Source organism: Hetaerina americana, unplaced genomic scaffold, assembly GCF_022747635.1.
Source record: "Hetaerina americana unplaced genomic scaffold, ioHetAmer1.1.p SCAF_3, whole genome shotgun sequence".
Taxonomy (NCBI): domain Eukaryota; kingdom Metazoa; phylum Arthropoda; class Insecta; order Odonata; family Calopterygidae; genus Hetaerina; species Hetaerina americana.
Window position 1 is genome coordinate 76,325,836 of NW_027286874.1, and position 24,357 is coordinate 76,350,192.

Consider the following 24,357-nt stretch of genomic DNA (forward strand, 5'->3'; position numbering starts at 1 on the left):
TACAAAAATAACCTATATATTTGTTTATCTTTCCAGGGACCGAGGATTTTACATTTTAAGCCACTACAAGAACAAAGCAGGATAACAATCTTAACATACCGATGGATTACATTAATGTTGGTTTGCCACCTCCACCAAAAGGAAAATTTGCAGTCATCTTTTGAAGAGCACAAGCAAAAACTCAATTTTTTAAATATTTAGCACTAAATGTAAAACAAAATATGAATGTATCAGGGATTCAGATTAATTAAAACAATATTAAAAATATTTTCATAAGTATTATGAGAAAAATGCAATTTGAAAAGTAAATGATGGTATGTCTTACTATTATTCATTTAAGAATTAAATCAGGATTGCATGAAAGGCACACAAGTTCAGGGAAAATCAAAATAGAGTTTATTCTCTGTTTCAGTGATTTAGGAGTTGTTTGATTAGGCGCTGTGCTTAACAAAAACAGTGTATATATTTCACAAAGACTTAAGTCCAAATCTCTGATTTTACCACAGTCAAAACCTGCTCCAATTCAGCTCTTAAATTGCGAACTGTCTTAATAAACATCAGAAAATGAATGAGACAATAGCCTACCAGTCCAACATGATGGTGTGAAATAACATGAACCCAAAATCAACTTTATCTCTGCAATTGTAGCAATTTATTAATATTTATTAATCACCAACTTGCTCAAAAATAAATAATTACAATCCAGCAATTGTTATTAACAACCACTTTAAGGCATATTAGGTATTTCCATCATAAGTAGCCTTAGCACTTAACATATCCTTTCCAAATCCCTCAGCAAAGTGTCAGTGCAATTCAATGTACCAGGTAAAATATTCTTTGCAATCACAGTTTTGCCAATACACAAAGGCCTGGCACTTATACAACGTGCAAATGGAATGTGAGAGAGGAAAAATGAAATGCACCACTTAATTGGAACACTGCCTCATGTTTCAAGAAACATCCTGCCCAACCAAAAACGAAATCTGCGTACTCTAAGTAAATAGAACTATTTTTTCTCAGGTAAAATTTTCAAAACATTTAAAAGCTTCACAAATTCAATTGCCAGAGTTTCTGACAGGAATTTTACTTAACTCCCACAAAACATAGAACAATAATGCTGATTGGCAAATTAACAGAAAGACAATTACTCCAAAAAATGGAGACAAAAGTTTTCATCAAGGGTTTCTAGGATGTGAACCCAAATAGGGATGGAGAGGAGTAATAAAAGACTGGAGCTAAGGTAGTCTCAAACTTAAGTCACCATAACCCCATGCAATCAATATGGCAAACCAGTATTTTCACAAATTAATTTAGCTTGCTGATCTTTTTCACGGTGACAGATCACAATTGAAAACTGCACAGGAATTTTGTAACCAAGTATGAGAATGCAAGACTAAAAAAAGGCAAAAAAAGTGTTCTATGACCAGACCCCAAGCGAATAAATCCTCATACATGGTAATTAATTAAAAATATTGTTTATTTGGTGTCAGTAATTCTATAAAAAAGCATAACAAATTTTTTGTGTATAATAAATAAAGTGTTATATCAACTCCTAAAATACATTTAGTGTTTAATAATAAATGACCAAAATTATTAAATATTTGCAAAAAGTGTAAATAAGATAGCAAAACAAGAATGTCTTAAAGACATTAAGAATTTCCAGAAAAAACAATATTTTTAAAGTATCTTCTGGATATATCCCTCACTGTCCAAATCTTAACAAGTTAATTTTCCTTCAGTAGCTTTGAAAAAATGTCATAATGATATTGGGTTTATTTGATTATTTTGCTACACACAAATGCAGCTAGTCACTCAAGCCATCATCCTCACCATCATCAAATCCACTTCTAATAGAACGGTATTTTTCTGCTGTAGTGGCTTTCTTTGTAGAACCAACCTCTTCCCAATCAACTTCATCGTCAGGATCAGGGGGATGTGAAAGATCACCTGAATATTTAATGGCTCCCGACTGAGCAATTCTCCATTCAAGAACACCAGTGGTGAAGTCATCGCGATTCCCTAGGTCAGTGAATCCAACAATGTAGTCCTTAGTCTTACTCCCAGCCACAAGGGCAATAGTTGGAATGACACGGATACGAAGACGTTCTGTAATAAAATAGTTACCATCAGTTATTTTTTTAACTAAACAGATTACCAATTTCAAATGAGTTAACCATGATAAAAATACAAAATTGACCCTAATGTTCAAAAGTTAAATTTAATTTTGTTCATTTCTGATTCCAGTAAAACATTGACCTTTCATAACCATGACTTGCAGACATGAATGCCTCCCATTGCTACAGTGGCACAAAAATTCTTTGTGGCAATCTTCATCAAATTAAATTGAAAATGGATGCTGGGAGAGATTTAAAAGTCTACTTCATTAAATAAATTTTTTAATGGTAAACTGTTCATTGTGAAAAACATTTTCAATTGAGGATACAATAAATACTGTGGAACAAGTTGATTCTCCTGATCGCATCTGTATTTTTCAGGTGAAACATCTAAGATTGCAGGCCTCCACACCGAACACAATATTGAAAATTTGATTCGATTTTGAAACATTTAAACTAATTCATCTTAAAAGAGAAAATGTCAAGAATGAAGAACTGCTGAGAGAGTGTTTTTTAATTGATATATCGTCAAATAGCCCCGTGAATGGTGTCATCATAAGAGAAAAGTATTGCACATTCACACAATATTGGGATCGAAGATTTCACAGCATCCGCATTCATTTCCCGGTTGATTGGATAGGTTTAAAAATAGTCACAATCTTGTACACAAGATTGTGTGTGGTGAAAGTAGCAATGTTGACATCAAGACTACAACTTCGTGGTAGGTGTCAGGTTTTAATAAACTTCTTGATGGCTATAACCCATAAGATTTTTCAAATGCAAATGAGATGGTTATTTATTAAAGTGCTGCTAGCAAAAACACTGCTTCAGAGGTGAGCAACGTGATGAAGGGGTGCTTACCAAACAAAGGCTTATCGTCTTATAATCACCAAGCAGATGGAAGTGAGAAGCTTCAGCTGCTAGTAGGTTGTTTTCTAACCTGTACTGGATGCTTTACACGACATATTATAGCCTGGGCAGCAAGTTAAGGATTCTGTAATATTTAACTGCATTAGGAAGGCAGGATTTTATACTGATTGCAATGAAGGAACTCCAATTTATGTTATTTGTGATGATGATGAAATAGACCTTAGTAAATATACATGTAAGAATGAAAAGCCTCCTTTTCCTGCATTTTAAAATTTTTTCTGGGGCCTTAGAAAAGGATATTAAAGAGGTTTTACTGTATTTTCAAATCTATCAAAATAGGATGGCCAAATAAGGATGCTCATGGAGGACGGGATGATACTATTTAATTATTTTTGCTAGACTGTCCCAAATGAATTTGGCAAATTTGGGAAAGAGGTGAGTAAGTCTGCAAGATGGAGGTAGAGGAACCTCACTTAACAAGCCCCTCACATGGCAAGCAAATATATTGCGCCGAAAAATGACTTGTCTTAACGAGCAGCTTTTTGCACAATGAGTGACAGAGAGAGGGGAATTCCCAGAATGATCAAATTGAGTTGCTTTAGGCGTGATGTGGTTGAAGTCGAATATAATGAATAACTGATCGAAGCACTTTTCCACTTGATAAGTGATTTATCAAGTAGAAAAGTGCTTCGATCAGTTATTCATCCCGGAATGATTGTGAGCATTCAACTTCAGTTTGTGTTTAGCACCTATTCTGCTAGCATTTTAGGGTCGCTAATGATTACACACTTTTCCAAACTTGTGTTCATAAATTATTTGTGATTTTGCTGCACATAGTTGAATAATTATTTGTACGTATATTTAAACATATCCCCTAAAAAAGTAAGAGAGCAGAGAGAATTAAAATAATAGATATGAAAATTAACATGGCTAAACAGAGAGAACAAGGTGTGAGCATGGCTGATCTGGTGTTCACATACAATTGGTATACATCAGTGATTTGCACAATCAATTTAAGGAGATAGATGCTTCAAAGGGAGAGACAAAATGTCTACTCTAAGGTTATAAATTCTCAACTATGTTGAAAGATTGCTTCCCATATGGATATATATGAAACGCAATTAAAAATGCAACACAGTTTCCAAGAATATAATTTGTGAGAAGGGGCATTAATTTTCACCGCCAACGTTATGAAGATGTGAGGATGGCTGAAGAAGTACGGATATTTAAGAGAAGCCATGCATGGTTCACAAAGTTTAAGGAAAAAACCATCCACGGCATTTTGTGGCAGGGTGAAGAAGAAAGCTCTGACTCTAATGCAGCTGAGAACTTCATCAGTGACTTCAAGAAGCTCGTATGTTCCGAGGGTTACCTGCTGCAAAAAATTTAAAATGATGAAGAGATGGGTCTCTCCTGGATGCCAAAGTGGACCTATATTTGGACACATAACAAAAGGGGAAAACGCATCACCCAGCCATAATCCAATGAATGGCCATCTCATGCTACTATTTTGTTCCAATGAAAGCAGTAATTCGAAACTTCTGCTTGCTTACCATTCAGAAACTACATGAGCCTTCAATGGAGGTAAAAGTCCAGAAAAAGGACAGATTAAATGCAATGCGGAGATCATGGTACATTGTCGCATCATGTCATGCATACAAAGTATAAGACTATGCGCGCTAGAAATTTGTTGAATGATAATGCTGAGTCACATTTTCACCAAAGTTTGATGCGTTGGCAAAAACAAATACCTCCAGGCAGCTGTCCAGTAAAAAGGAGTACGGAATATGACATAATTAATAAACTATTTTGATTTTCACAAAATGAGTGCGCATTCCAGGTTGGAACTGCTGCCTTTCACCATGGGTACCAGGTAGCTTTTTTCTGTACTCTCATATTGAACAATATCAATTGGAGTACCCACAGACATTTTTTTTTGTGTTCCTCGGGTGGCCTCAGTAGTCCATGTGCCTCTTTTGATTCCAGTAAGCTCTTGCCATGCCATCAGGAGTCCCAGGGGCCAAACCATCAAAATTTACACAACACTCATGTTGAAGCTGGGGATTTGAAACCATGATATTTCAGATAGCAGGCAAGCCTGTTACCCACATGAGTAACCTGACCAGCTTAATGGACTGGGACTCATAAGTAAGATAGTTGTCTCAAAAAGTTCTACCCAAGCTGTATGTTCCCAGAAATGGTTATAAGGCCCGGTAAGAAATGGGAGGAAGCACACGTCTGAAAATATAGGAGGGGCTGGCATGACAGGGCTGAATTCTGTCACCTATTCAATCTAGGTAATTCAAAAGTCATACGAAATGAAAATTGAAGATGTAAATACACAGGGTTTGTAAGGATGCAAGGTAAGATTTCCGGATAAATTCAGGGCAGAAAATGGAGAATAATTAGTCAGCATCATAGATCCTATGGATGACATTGCTGAATGGAACATAATGGCTCATTCAATCCACTTAGCATTCGAGTTGACTCTTAACCTCAGTTTTGATGAAAATCACTGAATACATTGGCCTTATTGAAATTTTTTTTAAATTGGAGCATTTTACAAAATTAAAAAATATATCCAAATAATGGTCATTTTTCAAAGTGGCTATTTTCTATGCAATCATCAGCATTTCAATCCTAGGATTGGTTTACTGCATCCCATATCTTTCCATTCTACTATATTTGAATGCAAGGCAAGGCTGCGTATTCTAGGGAGAATAATGTGGTGATTTCTCGTTATCTCCTTCATGGCAGTACTATGGCCAATATTGTGAACTTCACACTCACTCGCAGCTGATGCCAGGGCCGACCCACTTGGTCTGTGCCACCAGTGCCTAATGCTGAAACTGCTGCCTTTCACCATGGGTTCAGGGTAGCTTTTTGGTAGGAGCTTATTTTTTTTGTTGCCTTGTTCCGAAATACCATTGATAACTTTTTTCCAAGTTGAAAAATGTTTGCCGGTCACGGGAATCCAACCAGCGACCTTCGGCTTAACAGGCAGACCCGCTACCTCTGGTCTACCCCTGCCCCATGCTATTTTCATTAACATCCAATATTCATGACCCCATGTCACATGGACATGTGCCTTACGGGATCATTTTAGTTGCATGAGCCATGAGATCCTGACACATCCCCCCTCCCTTATCAACTTTCACCTTGGGATTGCGTACCGTTTGGGGCCCATAGACCGACAGAAGTTATCAACTAACCATATTTGCTGCTCAGGGAGGATGGCCCCCACCCAGTGCACGAAAAGAACTTCATAAGTGCCTGCCATCCCTTACAAGAAGGACTAGTTCCCGGACTCTCAGTCAGTTCAGTTCTTTCCTCTAGCATTGTTTTACCTATTGGCAACTGATAAGAGTGACCAGTGAGACTAGATACCCAATCCTGCATTGGACAGGATCTTCTACTTCATTATGATCTCTCAAAAATTTAAAAAAATTGATTGCATACCATTAAAATGTTTAAACTTTTAAAATTTTGCACTATTGATTTTATTATGATATCTTATAATGTAAAGTACATTACGTAACATTTTGAGACTTTTTTTATTGAAGAAAAAAAAACAATTTTTAACATTTTTTTCAGTAGCGATTCATTAATACCTATTTACAGAGAAATTCCTAGTTTCTCTTTTTTTATTATTTTTGCCAGGCACTTTGTTTTCCACAAAAAGAATTTCAGAACCATGTGCTGAAATTGCACTGGCTGTTTACCTGTGTTTAATGGAAAGGACTAATTTAGCCCCTAACAGGCTGTTTTTAGACTGACTATATTAAATAATATTTCCTTAAGCCGTAAAGGGTTTTTCACACCACTGTAACAGTAAAAAAGGAGAAAATTGAGATTGGGGTGGTAATTTTTGGGGAAAGTTAATCCCTCACCAGTGATCAGACACACGTCAAAATATTAAGACATTCACATTTACACAGGGGGGACTACTTCAACCTTGAGTCGCAGAGATTTTTCTCTTATAGAGCACTGAAGAAGACCACTTTGCGGTCGAAATATGTGCATCCACTTTTCACACTATTGTTTCTCCCAAGTTTCTGTTATTTTTTGCCTTTCTCCTTTATTTTTTATTTACTTCTTTCTTTTGACTGAAGGGCTTCATTCCCTACCATTTTTGGTTTTGGTTCCTGAGTGTCGGTATTGCTTTTCTGTAATACCTAAATGAGTGAGTCTGTGCACATTATTCCCCCAAAGCAGGTCCCAGGATTCTGTATTTATTTCTTCGTAAACCTATTCAGTCTCTTCCTAGTTGGCACATAAGGATTTAGTGGTAAAAGTAGCCCAGAGCCAGTCCCTGGGAGGAAAAACTTCCCTAAATACCACTTTAGAATAACCGATTTAACAGTGTTAAATTTGCAAATTCCCGAATATGGTCCCTGGCAATAAGACTGATTTCCTTGTAAACCTATTTGGGAAATTCCCCTTCCCCAGAGTAAATGTAAACATCCTAATATTTTGATGTACATCTGATCACTGGTGAGGGATTATCTTTCCCCATAAATTACCACACCATTCTCAATTTTTCCCTCCTTTTGTACTTTTACAGTGAGGTAAAAAACCTTTTGTGGCTTAAGGATATATTCTTTAATTGGTCAGTTTGAGTGTAGCTCAAGTTCCATTAGCATTGTAGTGTCAACAGTGACCACATATTTGTCCCAACTTGCATTTAGGTGAGTGACTTGGGTGACACGTGACCCTTTTGCTGACCGAATCAATGAAGTGTTAGGTCCTGCAAACAATTATTTGCTACGGATGAATCTGCCACTCCATGTATTGCTTGTTATGGACAATGCTCCTGCCCATCCTCCTGGCCTACAAGATAATGACCTTGAGGAATTGAAATTCATCAAAATCCAGTTTTTTTCCACAACACCACTCCATTACTCCAGCCTACGGAGGCCCTACACTAAAGCCTTTACGTGCATTGTTTTGAGGTGACTGAAAGGACCAATCTCAATCTGAGCGAGCTTTGGAAATATCATTTCAATATTGCAGACTGCTTTAAGATAACCTAGATGTGGGAAGTTATTTAAAGAGAACTCTCACTTCTGCTAGGAAGAAGCTTTGGTCAAAGATCATTGAAGAAATAGACTTTAAGGGATTTGAGACAGCAGATAAAGGGACTGCAGTCACCGCAATTTTGTCTCGGGAGTTGCATTGTTTTTCACAGGAAGATATTGTGGAGGAGAGTTTGTTTGAGGAGGAGCTAACAGCCAAGGAACAATCATCAAGTGCAACAAGAGAAATGCCGCAAGTATTGGAAGCTGTTGCATTATATATTAAGAACCACCACCCTAATACAGCAGGTATTATGCATACTACGAATTTATATGACAATGCTGTGTAGCACTCCTGGAACATTTTGAAGTCAGTAAAAAGAAATTTATCTCAACTGTCTCCAACTAAAAAAGAGTTAGGTATGTAGAGTAACTAATAAACTACTTATTTTACATCATTTTTTTCTACAAATTTAATTCGTATACCAGGTTGGTTCACTCTGCCATTGAGGAGGAGATGAATACTATCATTATCTATTGCATAGTATATGGAGAAGCATTACCCTAATAAGACTAACTAAGCGCACTAAAAATTTACGCAATAATAATGCTATGTCGCATATTAAAAAAAATTGAAGAGTCAGAAAAACAGATGTCTCTTGACAGGTTTCTTGTACAAGTGATTTCTGAGCGTATAATATACAAAAACTAATTATTTTTTAATTATTTTTTGTTTTCTACGAAGAGAATTCGCATTACACTTGTTTTCAATCTCAATAAAAGAAAAGTTAAACGTGAACCACTATAATAAATAATGTCTATACTATTTCCTTTGAATAAACCTTGAACAAAATTTTTTTTTTTTGGCATGGAATGCATTATTGTATTTTAAATTACTTTATAAAGTAAACAATGATTCAATAAATTGAGTTTCGTTTCATGAGAAATGTAACAGAGCAAACCATGCTTATAATATACGTCAAAGTATTTACATATATATAGATTGTCGTCATGATATGCCAGAAAGTACACCTGGCATTAATATTAGCCGGCAAAACCAGTCAGTTAATGTCAAACTATGAATTCATTCGTTGTCTTCAACACCATGCACTTCTTTGAGTCTGGTTAAACAGCTTCATATGAATTTATAATTTTTAAATTATTAATAATGGTTCACCCATGTTCTAAGTGTTAATATAGCAAAAATAATGTATTCCCAAGGGTTAGTGGTTCTTAGCATAAGCTCTTCTATCAATCAGAGTAGTCTGCCTATTTTAAGGGTAGTCCCTAGTGACATTTTTTGTCAGAATCGTGGGAACTTCCTTATTCTTCCTTCTTTCTCCTTGATTTCATGCTGTTTAAAAATCATACTCTCTTCCTATCCCACTTTCCTTGAGCTCTTCTTTCTATTGTGCCTTCAAAATAGTAATATATTTCATCGATTCCTCCATCTCTCAGATTGCCACCAGTGACTCAATCTACGCAGACCATGCTCAATACCTTAGCATTTGCCTTCGTCTTCATCCAACATTTTTCTCCATTCTCCACCAAACCCACACGTCAAAAACCTCCAATCTACATTCATCCTCCAGTCTCAAAGACCAAGGCTCATGTCCATTAAGTATTGCACTCCGTATTGAAATCCCTAGTTATCTTTTTCCCATATTACTCAGTGTACCCATCAAAGTAATGATTTGTTGTGCAGGGCAACACAGAACACATTCAATGACATTCAAATCATCGGAAAAAATCACCTAAACTTTGGTTAAATTCATTGCTATAAAAGGCTAAAATATGCACCATAAAAAACTAAAAAATCCGTCATTCCAGCTTTCTTTTTTGCTAAAAAATTAATGGGAAGACTCCTGACTTTCTTTGATTGTTCTGGCTTTTCCAACTTAATGATAGCCTTTGGTGTCATATCACCAGTATTTGTGCACAATTCACCTGCATGTCAGTCAAACTGTTTCCATTCAGTTGCCCCATACCACTTTAATAAAACTCTTCCTGTAGTCACATAAAAGCATTTCATATCGGAGGTAACTCTTATGCATGAATCGGCTGGAAGACAGTTATTGTGGTCAGGTACTCAACATAATCTTGATTAACAGATATATATTTTCTAGAAGGTAGTTTTAAAGAACCATAATAGTTTTTAAATCCATTAAACTATCATTTGCCCACTGAATTCATTTTCATCTTTTAAAACGTGGTAATCTTTACTGTCGTATCCTAGGATATCCTTAAGGACGGTTGCATTTCTACTTTATTAGAACTATTTGGCTGGAGCATTCATTGACTTAATCAAGAACTTACCAAATGCAAAGAAAAAACATTACTCAATTCCCAACATTCTCTTAAGCCAGCCATATGTAACATATGGTTTATATTGATTCATATTTACGCACATACGGAAACAACTTGCTATGGGCTTCATCAATGATACAAATCGCAGGAAATTTTACTTCCAGTGCAAGCAGCATCACAGTATGGCTAGACTGGACGTACAGTAGCACAGGTACTTGAAAGTGTAAATTCTTATGAAATATCAGCACTTCTAAATCATTATATTATTATAACATTTGCCAAAAGTAGCTAAAATTAGCACCTACCAGTCAAAAACGGCGCTCTTTCAACATTTAACTTGCAGAAACGGGCCTCCGGATGTCTAGGTGCTAATCTTCGCATGTGATGGTCAACAATTTTACAGCGTGGGCTACCATCTTTATAGAAGTGACATACAATACCCTTCGAGACTTTTCCAGCTTCGAAGAACTCTTTTTCTTCAGTAAGTTCACTATACTCTCCATGACCCTAAACAAACATAAATTATTAACTTAGGCGGATATCATCAATTAACAATTCATTCTTTGGAAAGGGTAGATGGTATCAGTCAGGAAAACAATTTAAAGGAGGATAAATATATACTTTACCAATGCCTTCCACTCCTGTAATTGCTTGGAATGACGTTTCATGTCTGCGAGTCGTTTTTCACGCAATCTCTCTATATCGTCCGAATCCATTTTTTCCAATGTCTCTAGATGTTCGAGTTCGGCATCCACACATTGTTCAACTACCTTAATTAATTGTCCTTGTATTGCCTCTTGCACCATAGCTGCATCTACTCCAGCCATTTTGGAACTGAAAATCACAAGTTAGCAATTATATCAGAACAAAAATCCTTACCATTATGTGGCCCACATTAGAACTACACTGCCAATTTTTACGGCATTATTATATACTGTGGGTATACTTAACACAGACCGATTCAATGTTTCAACGATAAGACCATGTGCTTTCGTGAAAGAAAGTAATCTCGGTAGTTTCAGGCTAATAGCGTATAATTATAAACTTTCCAGAATTCCACAGTATTTCACGAATTAACTATCTATTTATCAAAAATATATATTTATTTTTGTTACACTAATGCCATAAACATATCAAAACTTACTTTTAAAAGAAGTATTTCTACCAGTTGCAACGGATACTCACACCAATCAACAAAAGACTGATGCTGGAAAGGTAGCGGCGTGGCATCCAAACAATGATATCAAAGTCGCCATTTATGGGCACTCGGCTCCCTGGTTGTGGGAAGGACGCGCTTGGGCTCTCCTCTGTTCAATTTTTTGAACGTGGGTGGGAAAGGTGTGCCAGGAGACATCTAATTATCCTGTACTGCTCGAATATGCATTTGTAATATAATCTTCGAAAATACGTGATTATTTATCGACTTTTATGGGGTTCTTAATTTTTATAATGAATAATGCCGAGTGAAATACAAGACGTGACTAAGCGGATGCCGCCGGCGGGCTATCTAAATCGAAGTATATAATGGTTGTGCAATATCGCATTCAGAGGCAGGCTTCAAAATAGAGTTTTCGTTTCAAAGCAGCAGTTTAATAAAAATATTTACTGGAATGCATAAATGTAGTTCTGAAAAAACGTTGCAACCGTCTGGAAGTTATTGAGATCCACTAGAAAAGAAAAGTGCGCCAAATTATAGGCGGTATCTTCAGATGAATATTTCGATTCTGTGATAATTGAACAGTGGTATAAATTGAAGGTAGATTCATTTTAATGAATTTGTTGATAAATTGGAGGCATTTTACTGGACCACTCCATTATCCGTTATTTTCTGTCAAAAAATATATCTTCCACAGAGAAGCCTCTAAAAATTTGATGATCATATTACAATCTTTTTGACCAACATAGCCATTGAGGAATAATTTATATTTTCTTCCCCAGGTATTAAATTGACCATTTAATGACTTTTTTATTATTCAATACATTTTACATTGGTCTGAAAATGAACAGGGATGGATTCTTTTAGAGTAATTGGCTGACTTGAAAATTCTCAAGCTGGGATGATGCTTGAAGGCAAGAAGTATTCCTACATTACTGTAAGTAAGTGAACTGCAGATATTCCTGTAGGATGCTAAAAGAGAGAATCAGTTTTATTTTCACTGAAGAGGTAAGATTGTGTCACAGCAACTTCTGACAGAAGATGACCACACTGTATTTGGGTTTCATGGTGCAAAGCATGTCCTCATAACATCCATGCAGGATTGCTCAACTGCTTCTGGAATACATTATCTAATGCCATTTTCAAATTCTCAGTGGGTACCACTGAAGATTCCAGGTCAGTGACATTCGCGACCTCATTAGTCACCGAATCAGCCTTCTCATTCCCAGCAATTTCCATGGGCACTGGGACCTACAGAAAAGATACTTTAACACCCTTATCTTTGAGGGTGAGGTGGGATAACAGTATATCCTGGGAAATGCGGAAATTGCTCTTAGTCTCCAATTGTACACTCCCCTGACCTCTCCCATCTTCCCTTCCATAGTCCAGCTCCTGCCACTCACTTTGCCATTATCTTACTTACCATCTGACCTCGTCCTCTCTGATACACATGGTACTTATTACAGTCCTCCCACGTGCATCCTATAATTCTCCAAATGTGTATATATAAAGAGGATTTTATCTGACACACGTCCTCTTAAAATGTCATGCCAAACTAGTGCCTACAACCATGGGTATGGCTAACATCTCATTTTTTGACTAGAAATAATATTCTTACCAATATCTTTTAAAATTAGGCATTTTTTATCAATGGACAAAATTGATATATAAGAAATATTAAATTTAGCCTAATAAATAATGGACTCTACATTGTTTGTAGGTACAAACCATAGACATATCTTAGAGCCATAAAGGAAGAAATTGGAAAGAATGTGAACTTTGATGAATTCTATGGTCTCGGGCTCAACTTTGTGGAGGTTCATGTTGTTTAAATGAATATATAGTACCTGATGATGACGCCGTTGCGTTGAAACCGGTAGTACGAATAAAAATTGTGTGGAAATTACAAAGTATTTTCATTTAAACAATGTGAACTTTATTAAGAGATGAAAAAGAATTGTTTAATGTTAAATTTCACTGATTTTACTGCATCTTTATCGTAATATATTACCTATAATCTCACCATATTTTATTTATTATTTTCATTCTGACAAGCATGCAGACTGAAGTATTGACAGCTAATGATTTGTTATTTAAATAATGGTTCCCTTTCTGAAAGTTGTAATTCTATGGAGCCACTCTAAAAAAATTAATTTCAACAAATTACACATTGTTCTCATTAAGGAATGTTTAACAAGGAATAGTTATACTAATGTGAATAGCAGGATTTACATGTCATGTATTTCATCAGTTTGATATGTACCTAACCCTATCACCCTGGCTATACCACTGATAAATATACAGCTGAAAAACAAAGTAATAATTTTCATACAAATTCAGACATAGAGAGGTGAGATAATGAAATAAGATTAAATAAAATATTGCTGTCAAATACTTATAACAGCAATTAAAGAAAAAAATTTAACCCAGAGGATGGAAATCATTTCCATTGATTAAGTATAAAATACACTCATCTATGCCTAACACTGCCACCCACCTCTATATTGATTGAAATTTAGCAGAATTTGCTCAGGTATATTCATAAACAGTTCAATAAAGCAAATATAATATTACTAATTTCTGAAGAGGATGACATAAGATTTGAAAAAAGTTTTTTTAACCTGCCAAAAGAAATCACTTGGGCGACATATAACTGAGAGAGCCATTCAATTTGGCTTTAAAGCTTGTTTCTAATGACTCTCAAATCAGGAATCATATAAATATATGTCAGGATATGAGGAAGGGTACACTAGGATTAATCATAAGACTAAGAGGAATCGTCATTTAGAACAAGAATGCTATTTATTTAAATGAATATGTATTTCAAATTTAAAGGAAAACAATGGAAGTATTAAATAATATCAAGATTGGCTCTTGTCTAGTGGTAACAGTAAGGGGCATGGATATGTTAATCATCAAGTTATGATATGTACATAAATGCCTGTTTACATATTCTTTGAATGCATTGACACAAAATATAGCAAACATTATCACTAGTCGGAATAAATGAACCACTCACAGAAGATGTGTTACAAGCAGTCCATAAATGCACTTCCATAATTGTTATCAATGAAATAATAAGCAACAGGTTTCATGGCATCAGTCTCCAACAAAACACTTAGCACCATTCATAATTACACATCATTTCATTAGTAATTATTGTTTTCTAACTGACAAGATCTCACAAACCAATTACTGGTTAGTTTTGTAAATAGAATCTTAAGATTGGGCAATATAAAATTTAAACAACTTTTCTAACAAAGACATTATTTGGCACACATATTCTAATCATCTTACCTAAATTTCCAGGTGAAAACATCTGTACATGGGAAAACATAGGCCTAAAACTGTGATGTTAATAACAAATTTACAATAAAAAAAATTAAAACATGAATATTAACTAAACAGTTAAGTAAAGATTAAAAATAATGAGATTTTAAATTTACACAATGAATGAAAAATAATGTACAAGAGATAAAACTTGAGCAAAATACTAATAAAACTCTGCAAATGAATCATTTGAGTTTGTGCCAGATGATAGAGCCACTGTTCATATGAAATATTAAAACAAATTGCTAAAATAACTATAGTCTGGCTATTTATCCTATCATTATAATTGGGTATAGTTAAGCCCACCTAGAACTCCTGGAGTTCTGACATGTGTATTACACTTTCTTTAATGATGACATGAAAATAATACAGCTAATCACAATGACTACCTATGCAAATAAAATAAATTAATCTATACCATCGTGCACAAAAAATCACATAGTGCTAGTCTATGTATATGTACATTAATTACTGCTGGTAGCCCTTTCAACATCAGGGTGGATCCAAAGTAACACATGAATTTGTTATAATACCTGCAATCCTTAATGATTCACCCTGACAAAGTTTTTCAGTTCCCTTACAGTGTGAAATATTATGCCAATCACAGAGTGGTCTCTTTCATGCTAACATGTGAGCATAACCCTTTAGATTTTAAGATTGCTGACATCCTCTTTTCTATATATCAATGTTTACTATAGTCAGAATGACAACCGACATGATTCAATTAGACATAATGCTGATGTTATATGTTAAGATTTCATGGTGAAATAAAATGCATCAAACCAAGCATGAATCATTCACATCCATTCAAGATATGTTCCGTACAATATGTGATCTACATTCTTGGTATTTCAGAGAAATAAAAAAGGTTGAAGATATAGAGAAAGAAAAGGATCTTCCTCAGGCATCAAAGTTTTCTAAACGTATACACTATTATTGGAAAATAGTTGATATATGCTCTATTCATAAAACACTTGATTTGTCTTTCTTATGCAATTGTCTTACTTTTCGCAGGTAATTTGACAGTGAGCATACTGGTCTGCATTTTAAGAACACCAAGAATATCCCCCACAAAATTTTCTATGCATAGAAAATATTGACAGTGCTCGAGTATTGTCAGCAAATATATTTATCAGAAATCACATTATGATAATTGAGCATGGACCTATTTCTCTGTCATAATATTATAATATAGAGAGCTGGTCATAGTTAAATTGCTTATGACTATCCACTGTAAATGCATAATTTATCTTATTAGTGTAGCCCTGTCACAAATAACCAATCCCAGACAAAAGACAGATATGCTTTCAATACATAAGAAGATGTCATTTATCAATACTGGTTTTTAAAAAAATCTTCTTACGGCGTTTTAAATAAAATTATCCTAAGTTTTATCAGTCACTACAAATAGGGGACTGTCATTTCATTAAATTTCAATTAATTGAATGAAAAATAGAGTAATTGGCCTATTACTTATACCATTTTGTATTGTTTGATGGTGACATTCCAGACTAATGCGACAACCAGGCACAGTTTAGGTATGATAAGTACATTTCCAGGTGTGATATCTTGTCCCCATTTATCGGGGGACAACTCTTAGGCTCCGAAGTAATGAAGCTAGGGCTCCAGCCAAACCCTCTGCTGCACATTCAATCGCCACAGTGTCACCAGTTTCACTGGATCCTCCAACCCAAACAGCCACCACTCGCACCGCCTCACCAAATGCAACAGTCACATCTGCAATTTTGCGGGCCACTTGCCACCCGGGACCTGATGAGGATGCCTCACACAGCTGGGTGAGACGGTTGAGAAGGAGCAAGCATTGGTTGAGGTGTAAGTCAAGAGAAGAGTGCAACTCCACCGAGTCTGCATGCTGCTGCAATGCAACAATCGGGGGGGCATGCAAGCTCGTTGGTGATGAAATCGGAGAAGCCACACCGGGCCATGGGTGCTTCCCCAGCGGCGAATGAGTTTGCCCTCCTCCAATGGCAAATGTGGCAGCACGGATCAGCATCTTGGACTCAGTCACGAGGCGACGAGCTTCCAGCGCCATTCGCCCCAACCCACCACCTGCATCAACCGCATCGAATTCAGCCGAGTGAGGCCCTCCTCTGACGGCTCCTGGAGAGCAAGCTTCCAATCTGACTAGTAATCCACAGAGCTCCGTCCACGCTCCAGAGAGCACCTCACCATCAGGGATGCCGCTGTCCGGACCACCTCTCTTCGTCAGAGGCTTGAGGAGGGGCTGATCCACCCCGTTCTCCTCCATCTGTAGCTGTCTCAAAGTGGTGGAGGCTTGGAGTTTGTGCCTATTCAATGCCACTTGCCTCAAGTCACTCATCTCATCCGAACAAATGATTGGGGCTTTGCTGGGAGAGTGGGGGGAACTGGATTCCTCATTCTCCAGGGATGCCTCGATTTTGGAGACTATCTTCTGGACAAGCTGGGACGAATTGGTCGGGAGCTTCTGCTTTGGCTCACTGGGAGCAGATTCATGCTGAAAGGGTGAAGCGGCGGGAGGACCTGAGCAGTCCATCTTCCTGAGGCTACCTGGGGTTAATACTTTGGAAAGAAGGGGTGAAGTGTTTGGAGTGAGGGATGGTTTTTTGGGAGATGCGGTCACTTCGGGCAGGTGGCAATGCTCATTGCCACTTTGTTCCATACAAGACTGAGCATTCAATCCAGATGAACCAGTGTTCATATCACAAGTGGCTTCAGCTGTTTTATCCTGAGTTTTTAAGAGCCCACCACTGCTGATACCTTTAGCCAAGTCATCACCAGCAGGAACATCACCAGCACTGACAGTTTTTTCTTTGTTGCCACTAGATGAACTCTCGAGAACATAAGGGGACTGTCTGGGTGATGGGACAGGTTTCTTAGGAGAGGAGACATTTTGAGGATCATCTTTCTTTGATGGTTGAGGTTTTGAAGGTCGATCCTGGCAATGACAAAAAATTAAAACCATTGCTTAACCTATCAAACAGTATCACAAATAAAAACAATACAAGTACTACCACTATATATATTATATTTGAAAACCCACAAATTCGAAAGACTAGACATTTTTCAAACATTTACTTCTCGCTATAGATCCCTTTATGGTTCCTCCAAAATTCTAAGCCTAAGTACAATTAATAACTTCTTGAATGAGCATATTTAAGAAAGATTATTCATTTAATCCCATCATCAATGTGATTAGGAAGTAGAAAAAGTCAATCCATAGAAGCTCAACAAATGCTTAAGTATACATCAAATGAAAAGATAAAAAGTTGCAGTCTTCATAAGAAAATAAACTTCAAAAAGTTTAATTTGGTGAAAAAGCTTTTGAAATGTGGTTAAAAACTCATCAGTCATTAAAATAAAAACAAACAAATGAATGATCAAATTGCCACCTGCATTTTTCTCTTAAAGTTGCTAGATTAATATCAACCTGAGAATTTTTCAAAAATGGCTTAATCCTTTAATACATATTTGATTAATTATTATTAATATTAGATTAATAAAATATTTACTGGAAGGGGTATTGTGTTCCACTAAATGGATTTAATAAATGGTTCCCATGGTGAATTTCGTGCTAATTTGCTGCTTCTCTAAAGTTTAGACACAATCCAGGAACATCTGCAAATATTATTAATTTCTTATCGATGCATAGGGAAATATGTTCTAAAATAACCCAAGTGAACACACAACTTTCTCAGGTAAATATAAAAATAAAATATATCAAGGAGACCTTACATATCAACAGAATGAAGATTGAAAAAAGCTACCACATGTGTACACAGAATTTTAGTAGAGGACAATATCATCTCTTTTACTTTGTGGCAACTAAAATTTGAGGGAAAAAATTCAATAAAGATGAGAAAAAAAATTGCATAGTTAGAAAAACGATGACAAGAAGGGACATGAGATTTCTGTGAAGGCTTTCATGGAATAGTTTTCATGAAGAGTTTTCATGAAGAGTCTTCACCCATGCATACTATTCATTAAAAACCGAAGTCTGCCATCATTTCAGTTGGCTTCTTCAGTGAAGTGTAATTCTTATACTCCATTTTATTATGTAGGCTTGAATGTGTTCTTATTGACCAATTTGTTTTCCCTCCCCAACTGTTGGCCAGCGTTAATTTTTCTCTTATAATTGTTAAAGACATTCCCAAGCAAAGGGAAAAGAGTCTTCCCGATTGAAATCAAGTAACCCTGTAATTCAAACGACCTTCCTCATCAGCCTGTAGAATACCAGATCCCTTCAGCTCTAACTCTTTCAAGTGTTTTCAAAATCAATGCCATGGCCCATCCCAATAGGGTGTCAATTCTAAGCTTTGTCTGTAATCAATAAAAGACAGAATTCCGCTATTCAGGGATTGCTCAAACTTACCTCATTATGGCAGACTACCTACAATTAATGCGCAGCGGGTTTGCCATGAGGGCATATTTTCACTGAGTAAGGTTTTCCTGCTCCATTCCAACCCTTATTCAATAAATAATGCTCACCTTATCTTCCCGAGAGCCAGAGGAAGATCGACTAAAAAGGGGTGATGATGGCGTGTCACTTGTCTGTTGGCGTTTCTTCCTTCTGCGACTGCCCTTGCCGCAGCAGTATAAGCTCGTTCCCTCAGCCGCCTCCTCCTCCTCTGTCCCTCCATCCTGCTCCTCTTCATCTTCCTCTTCAGCCCGCAGCGTGGTCTCCTTTCCCTCTAAACCCACTCCCTCCCTGTCTGCCCTCTCCTCCTTCCTCACCCCCTCCCCTTCCATGCTCCTCTTGCCTCCAGGGTGACACAGCCGAGAGTCGCAATGGGATGGCCCCTCACTCTTAAGGCGGATGTGAGGAAACATTCACGATTACACACAAAACAACTGCACAGTTCATTTCTAGCAATTACTTCTACTGGTAAATGATATCCCCAAGCATACTCTAGGTTAAGAGGAAGGAGTGTTCTGATACAGAACATTAAAGCGATTGAAAGGAAAATATGCTCCTATTTGTAAGTTAAACACTATTTACTTATCTCTTAAAGTTGTGAAAAGGGACATTAACAAAAGTCTTTAATACACTCATGACTTTTGCTCAACAAATGATGTTCAATTGCATTTTTTCAGGCATATCCCAAAATTTCTATTCAGTTTGCAGGCCAATTTGCAGGTCACACTCTGAGAGTTTTGCTTCATCTCCTGACAGCACAGTTTTTCTCAGTTTTTTCTCTGATAACCATTTTTAACGTAAGATAACTTGCTATTTTATTATCTTATACTTTGGCAGTACCTCTATCTTCAGGCAGCAATTTAGAAGATATACATATGTGTAACTTGATGGTAGATGGTAGCAAAATAATCTCACGTGAAAAAAGGCAAATATTTATAGTTTTGGCACTGTTAAATTAACATTAAACATTTGAAATTTTTTATGTTTTCCTAAATTTACGAAACAAAACAGTAGTCTCCCATCATACATTCAAGCCCCCTCAAAATCTCTCACATTACTGAAAATTCCCTATTTTTAAAACCACAGCTAAAAATACATTTTTAATAATTAGTAGCAGGCATGAAACTTTCATGTGTGACTAGTCCTAAAAAGCCATTATAAATTCATTCCATTGGAGATACATTATTTTAGATTTATTCATTAAGGAAAAGGGTACGCAGACAACGTTGCATTGCGCAAACATATGTGATAGTTATAGTATGCACCAAGGCCTCAATTCATAAACCCTTTCTTAACCTCACATTAAATAGGTTTCTTCATCAGTGATTTCTTATCATTAATTATTATCAGTAGAATTTCAAGGATAAGACTGCAAAAAGCATTTTACATCCCCAGCTACTACATAAAAAGTGATTTTACACAAGGCCTGAGTGCTGCTACCTGACATCTTTTGTATCCATATCAACTTTTCGTTTAAAATTAGGTAAATTTGATTTCATAAAAGTTTCGGTTCCCAAAAGAATTTTTAAAAGTTGGCACATTCCCCATCATGTTGCTGATCTTCACTTCTTGCTGGGATCAAGTTTGAGTTTTGAATAATTGCTGACTGGGGATTAAACAAATGTAGCAAACATATAATATCTCTCCTCACTAAAGACAGTCTTAATACATGAAAAACTTTCATCAGTGCAGTACATTCTCTGAATGAAAACCAATACCTATTCACGACAGTTGAACATTGATCTCAATTGCACATGCTTTAAAATAGGAATGAACATTAAGTACTCACGTCTCGCCTTATCCCTCCCCCACCATTGGAGAATGACGGAGAGGAGAGGGACGAAGTTGGAGTGGAGGATGGCGAAGCAAGGGAGGAGGCAGGTGGCGATGGTGGGGGTGGGGGGATGATGTACGAGAGAATCTCCTCGGGGGTGAGCTCTTCTACTGCACCCCCACCTCCACACCCTAGACCATTCGTGTCTCCTGAGCCCGGGGGAGGAGGCATTGTGGATCTCGCTATGAACCACTCCAAGTCCTCCTCTCCTTTATCATCCTCCATGGCTTCATACTCCTCCAAGCCGGTGCCATTTACCATCCAGGGAATGTCGCTTATCCCATTGCCATAGACATCTGAAGGCAAATGAACACAATCATGTAACAGGCACGCTTCAAATCTTAGTTTTATTTTTCCCAGATTTTCCAAATCAATTCTTGCATTTCCCCAGGGTGATTTCTCTCATATATGAAGTAGATTTTAGAGTGAAATATCTAAAGAAAATACAACTTTCATATGTGGAATGCAATGGAAAATAGAGTGAGAAAATTAAAATGTCTAAATTTCTTTTCTTCAAAAAGGAAAACAATCTCAAATGCAAGGGCGATAACGTTAGAGTAAGAAAATGAATATACCCTTCATAAAAGTGTTCTTTCATGGCCATAAAATTAAAAATAATGAAAACAAACTTAAATATAGAAAAACTGGGTAGGTAAAGCCTATTTCTCATTGGGAACTGGGAATCAAAGCATGGTGAAGTGAATACATGACTGATATGGGGCAATTAACACAATAAAAAGAAGTTAAACTCTCTCAACACTGTATCTCATCATTAACATGAGCTACCTCTTTCTGTGCATTTGAGAAGTTCACTCTTATTGGTGTGCAGTTTTCTTACTTTCAAAGCAGACACTTTTCTTTCTGCTATTGCCTCTCAAGGCCTTCTTAGCAGACTTTTTTGCTGCAGGAGCTTCTCCATATACCTTGGGCATATTCTTTCCTGAAGCTATGAATCAATTACTAATTGGACCTATCTCTACCATCCAACTTTATAGTCATGAATACAATACAGGCCAATCAAAGAGGTCTCTTCAAAATTATAAAAAGCCTAAACACATTATGCATATAATTTTCCAAGGTTTTTAACCAATTATCTTTAAATTCGAGGTTTTTCTGTCAGACAAAATTCCCTGAATTTTCCTGGCTTTCCATTTTCTAGGTTACTGGAAATCTTGGGCAACACTATGTGGGAATAGATATGGATATAAACCTTAGAGGAGACTCACTAATGACAGTTTCGTAGTGCAGGAAACTATTTTACAGTTTAAAGAAATAAATTCTCTTGATTTTTAAAAATAAAAATAGCAACAAAAACCATTACATTTATTCATTGATGTAAAAATATGAAAATAAAGTCCATAAAATTACTAGAGAGTAAGAAGTACCAAGCCAGATTGGGAAATGTTACCATGGGTCATTATTTAAATATTAATTGTCTATTAAGTTCAGTGGATAGAGCTCTGGGCGACTGTTCTGAGGACTCAGGTTCAATTACGGGTGGTGCCTCTGGGCACCATCAGCTTCACCCAAGCTGTCATTTTCCAGGTACCAGATCTTCCTGGGAAACCATAGATGGCACAGGGAAAGATACTGGCCCCTCTTATTACCCTGGTGCATGATTTTCACGCACCATAATGCTTAGTATTAAATGAGAACTACAAGGACACATTTCATCTCTGAATGATGCTGGAGCATCTCTAATGATGCTTGCATAAATCTGTCAGATATAGATATCTCCCACACTGCCAATTAACCACTACAAATATGGATATAGATGTCCTAGTTTTACAATATAAAGAGGTATCTCTAGCCATGCTGGATGTTTGCTTTAAAACACCAACCTTGATTGTCTGTGACTGGCCACTGCCCAATCCCATTTGATGTTGGCCAATGATTCCAGTATCCAGGAGAAATTCCATTGGACTGTCTCCTAAGAATTTCTCCTTCAAATGATGAGCGGTCGGCGAAAGGAGTGGGTGGGGAGCTGGGAGGCTGCGGGCCATTTCGATATTCAACCATGCCAAACCCATCCTGTGGAACAAATGAAGGTTATCATTTTTGCATACGTGAATACATGTACGACCTGTTTTTCTTAAAGTAGTAATGACTGATGTGAGCCTCAAAACCATGACATTAAAAACCACTTCCCTCATTAGAAACTGAATTGAAGTATCTGCATCTCACTAACTCATTCTAAATTTTTAACAGCTTTCCTTAAGGAGTTTACAATGAGAATCCATAATGTATTACGGTGACTACATTACAACATAGCAAAAAGCAGTACTGGAATTAGTCATCTCATGATTTTACTTGTCTTCCCACCCACCAAAAAAAATTAATGAAATTCATAAACAAATATGTTAAGAATGAGCTATGTATCATTTTTTGTAAGCATCATATGTTTTTACACACAATTTCAGACAAAAAGAATGTTGTGCGATGAATTACTTTAAAGAGCAAGACATTCATATTTTTAAAAAAATTCTTCAGGTATATATAGGTAATGTGCTTATTGGAAAATGATGAATATCAAAAAAGGAATAGTGATAGGATTGCAGAATCATGGCCATTAAACAGTATACAAACCTCATCGGGAGTAATGGGAGGTGGAATCATTGTTAAGTCAATAATGTCAGGGTCCAAATAAAGAGTCCCTTCAGCAAAATCATAAGGCAAGCACTTATCCTCTTGAAGTCTCTTCAATAGTTCCTGCAAAAAAATTGCATGGTGAACACTGAATCTCATTTGTTGTTTGAATGGTGGTAAAACTTTTCAACCTGCTAACACCAAACATAAACACGTAATGCTATGCATTTTTGTTTATCCTTAAAGTAAATTTTTATTATAGTCTGTTGAATTTTAAAGTTTATTAATCAGAGAAAGAAAAGGATATTCAGATATTTGTAAGGTAATTTAAAAACAAATTACAATCAAGGCAGTGATAAAAACAAGGAATTTGTACAAAGAGAACCTTAATCAATATTGGCAATAGAATTCTTTGGTTTCAAATAGAATTACCACTGTTGATTTTGCTGAACCCAAAACTGCTTTGCATCTGAATTATGCACAGTATTGAGGTAAAAATTGAATGCATAATTATTCTCAAAAATTGATTCTGAGGTCAGAGATATCAAAAATTTTACCATTGCACTTCAAATTAACTTTACCCATATATTTACCTGCAACTCATGATCTGTTGGTCTTGATCCAAGTGGCATTAAAGTGTCTGGACTATGAAGTCCAAAACTTGAGTCACTCTGTTTTATGTGAGCACTGTTTGGAGGTATTCCTGTACTGTTTACAGCTCCTGCTTG

General features: G+C 36.4%; 2 protein-coding genes across 2 annotated transcripts in view; both read right to left on the bottom strand.

The window, feature by feature from the left end:
* Nucleotides 1-624: 624 nt before the first annotated feature.
* Nucleotides 625-11,546, bottom strand: LOC139690162 (thioredoxin domain-containing protein 9). Its single transcript, XM_071587432.1, has 4 exons — nt 11,451-11,546; nt 10,933-11,140; nt 10,612-10,813; nt 625-2,106 (listed from the first exon to the last, which is right to left on the bottom strand). Exons 2-4 carry the CDS (start codon nt 11,131-11,133, stop codon nt 1,805-1,807), a joined length of 705 nt encoding a protein of 234 aa, XP_071443533.1. The 5' UTR covers nt 11,134-11,140; nt 11,451-11,546; the 3' UTR covers nt 625-1,804.
* Nucleotides 11,547-14,265: 2,719 nt separating this feature from the next.
* LOC139690438 (uncharacterized) overlaps nt 14,266-24,357 on the bottom strand; it is a 105,423-nt gene continuing 95,331 nt past the window's right edge. The window contains exons 21-26 of the mRNA XM_071587890.1: nt 24,223-24,353; nt 23,630-23,752; nt 22,885-23,074; nt 20,999-21,339; nt 19,281-19,598; nt 14,266-17,730 (exon numbers count right to left, since the gene is read on the bottom strand). Coding sequence (XP_071443991.1) covers nt 16,372-17,730; nt 19,281-19,598; nt 20,999-21,339; nt 22,885-23,074; nt 23,630-23,752; nt 24,223-24,353 — 2,462 coding nt within the window. The 3' untranslated portion in view covers nt 14,266-16,371. The remainder of the gene's footprint in view (nt 17,731-19,280; nt 19,599-20,998; nt 21,340-22,884; nt 23,075-23,629; nt 23,753-24,222; nt 24,354-24,357) is intronic.

Bases quoted from the DNA above. Each gene is read 5' to 3' on its own strand.
- LOC139690162 (XM_071587432.1), bottom strand. From the start codon at position 11,133: ATGGCTGGAGTAGATGCAGCTATGGTGCAAGAGGCAATACAAGGACAA. The intron at 10,814-10,932 runs GTAAAGTATATA...ATGTTTGTTTAG, and splicing joins TACAGGAGTGGAAGGCATTG to GGTCATGGAGAGTATAGTGA. The intron at 2,107-10,611 runs GTAGGTGCTAAT...ATTTTATTACAG, and splicing joins AAGAGCGCCGTTTTTGACTG to AACGTCTTCGTATCCGTGTC.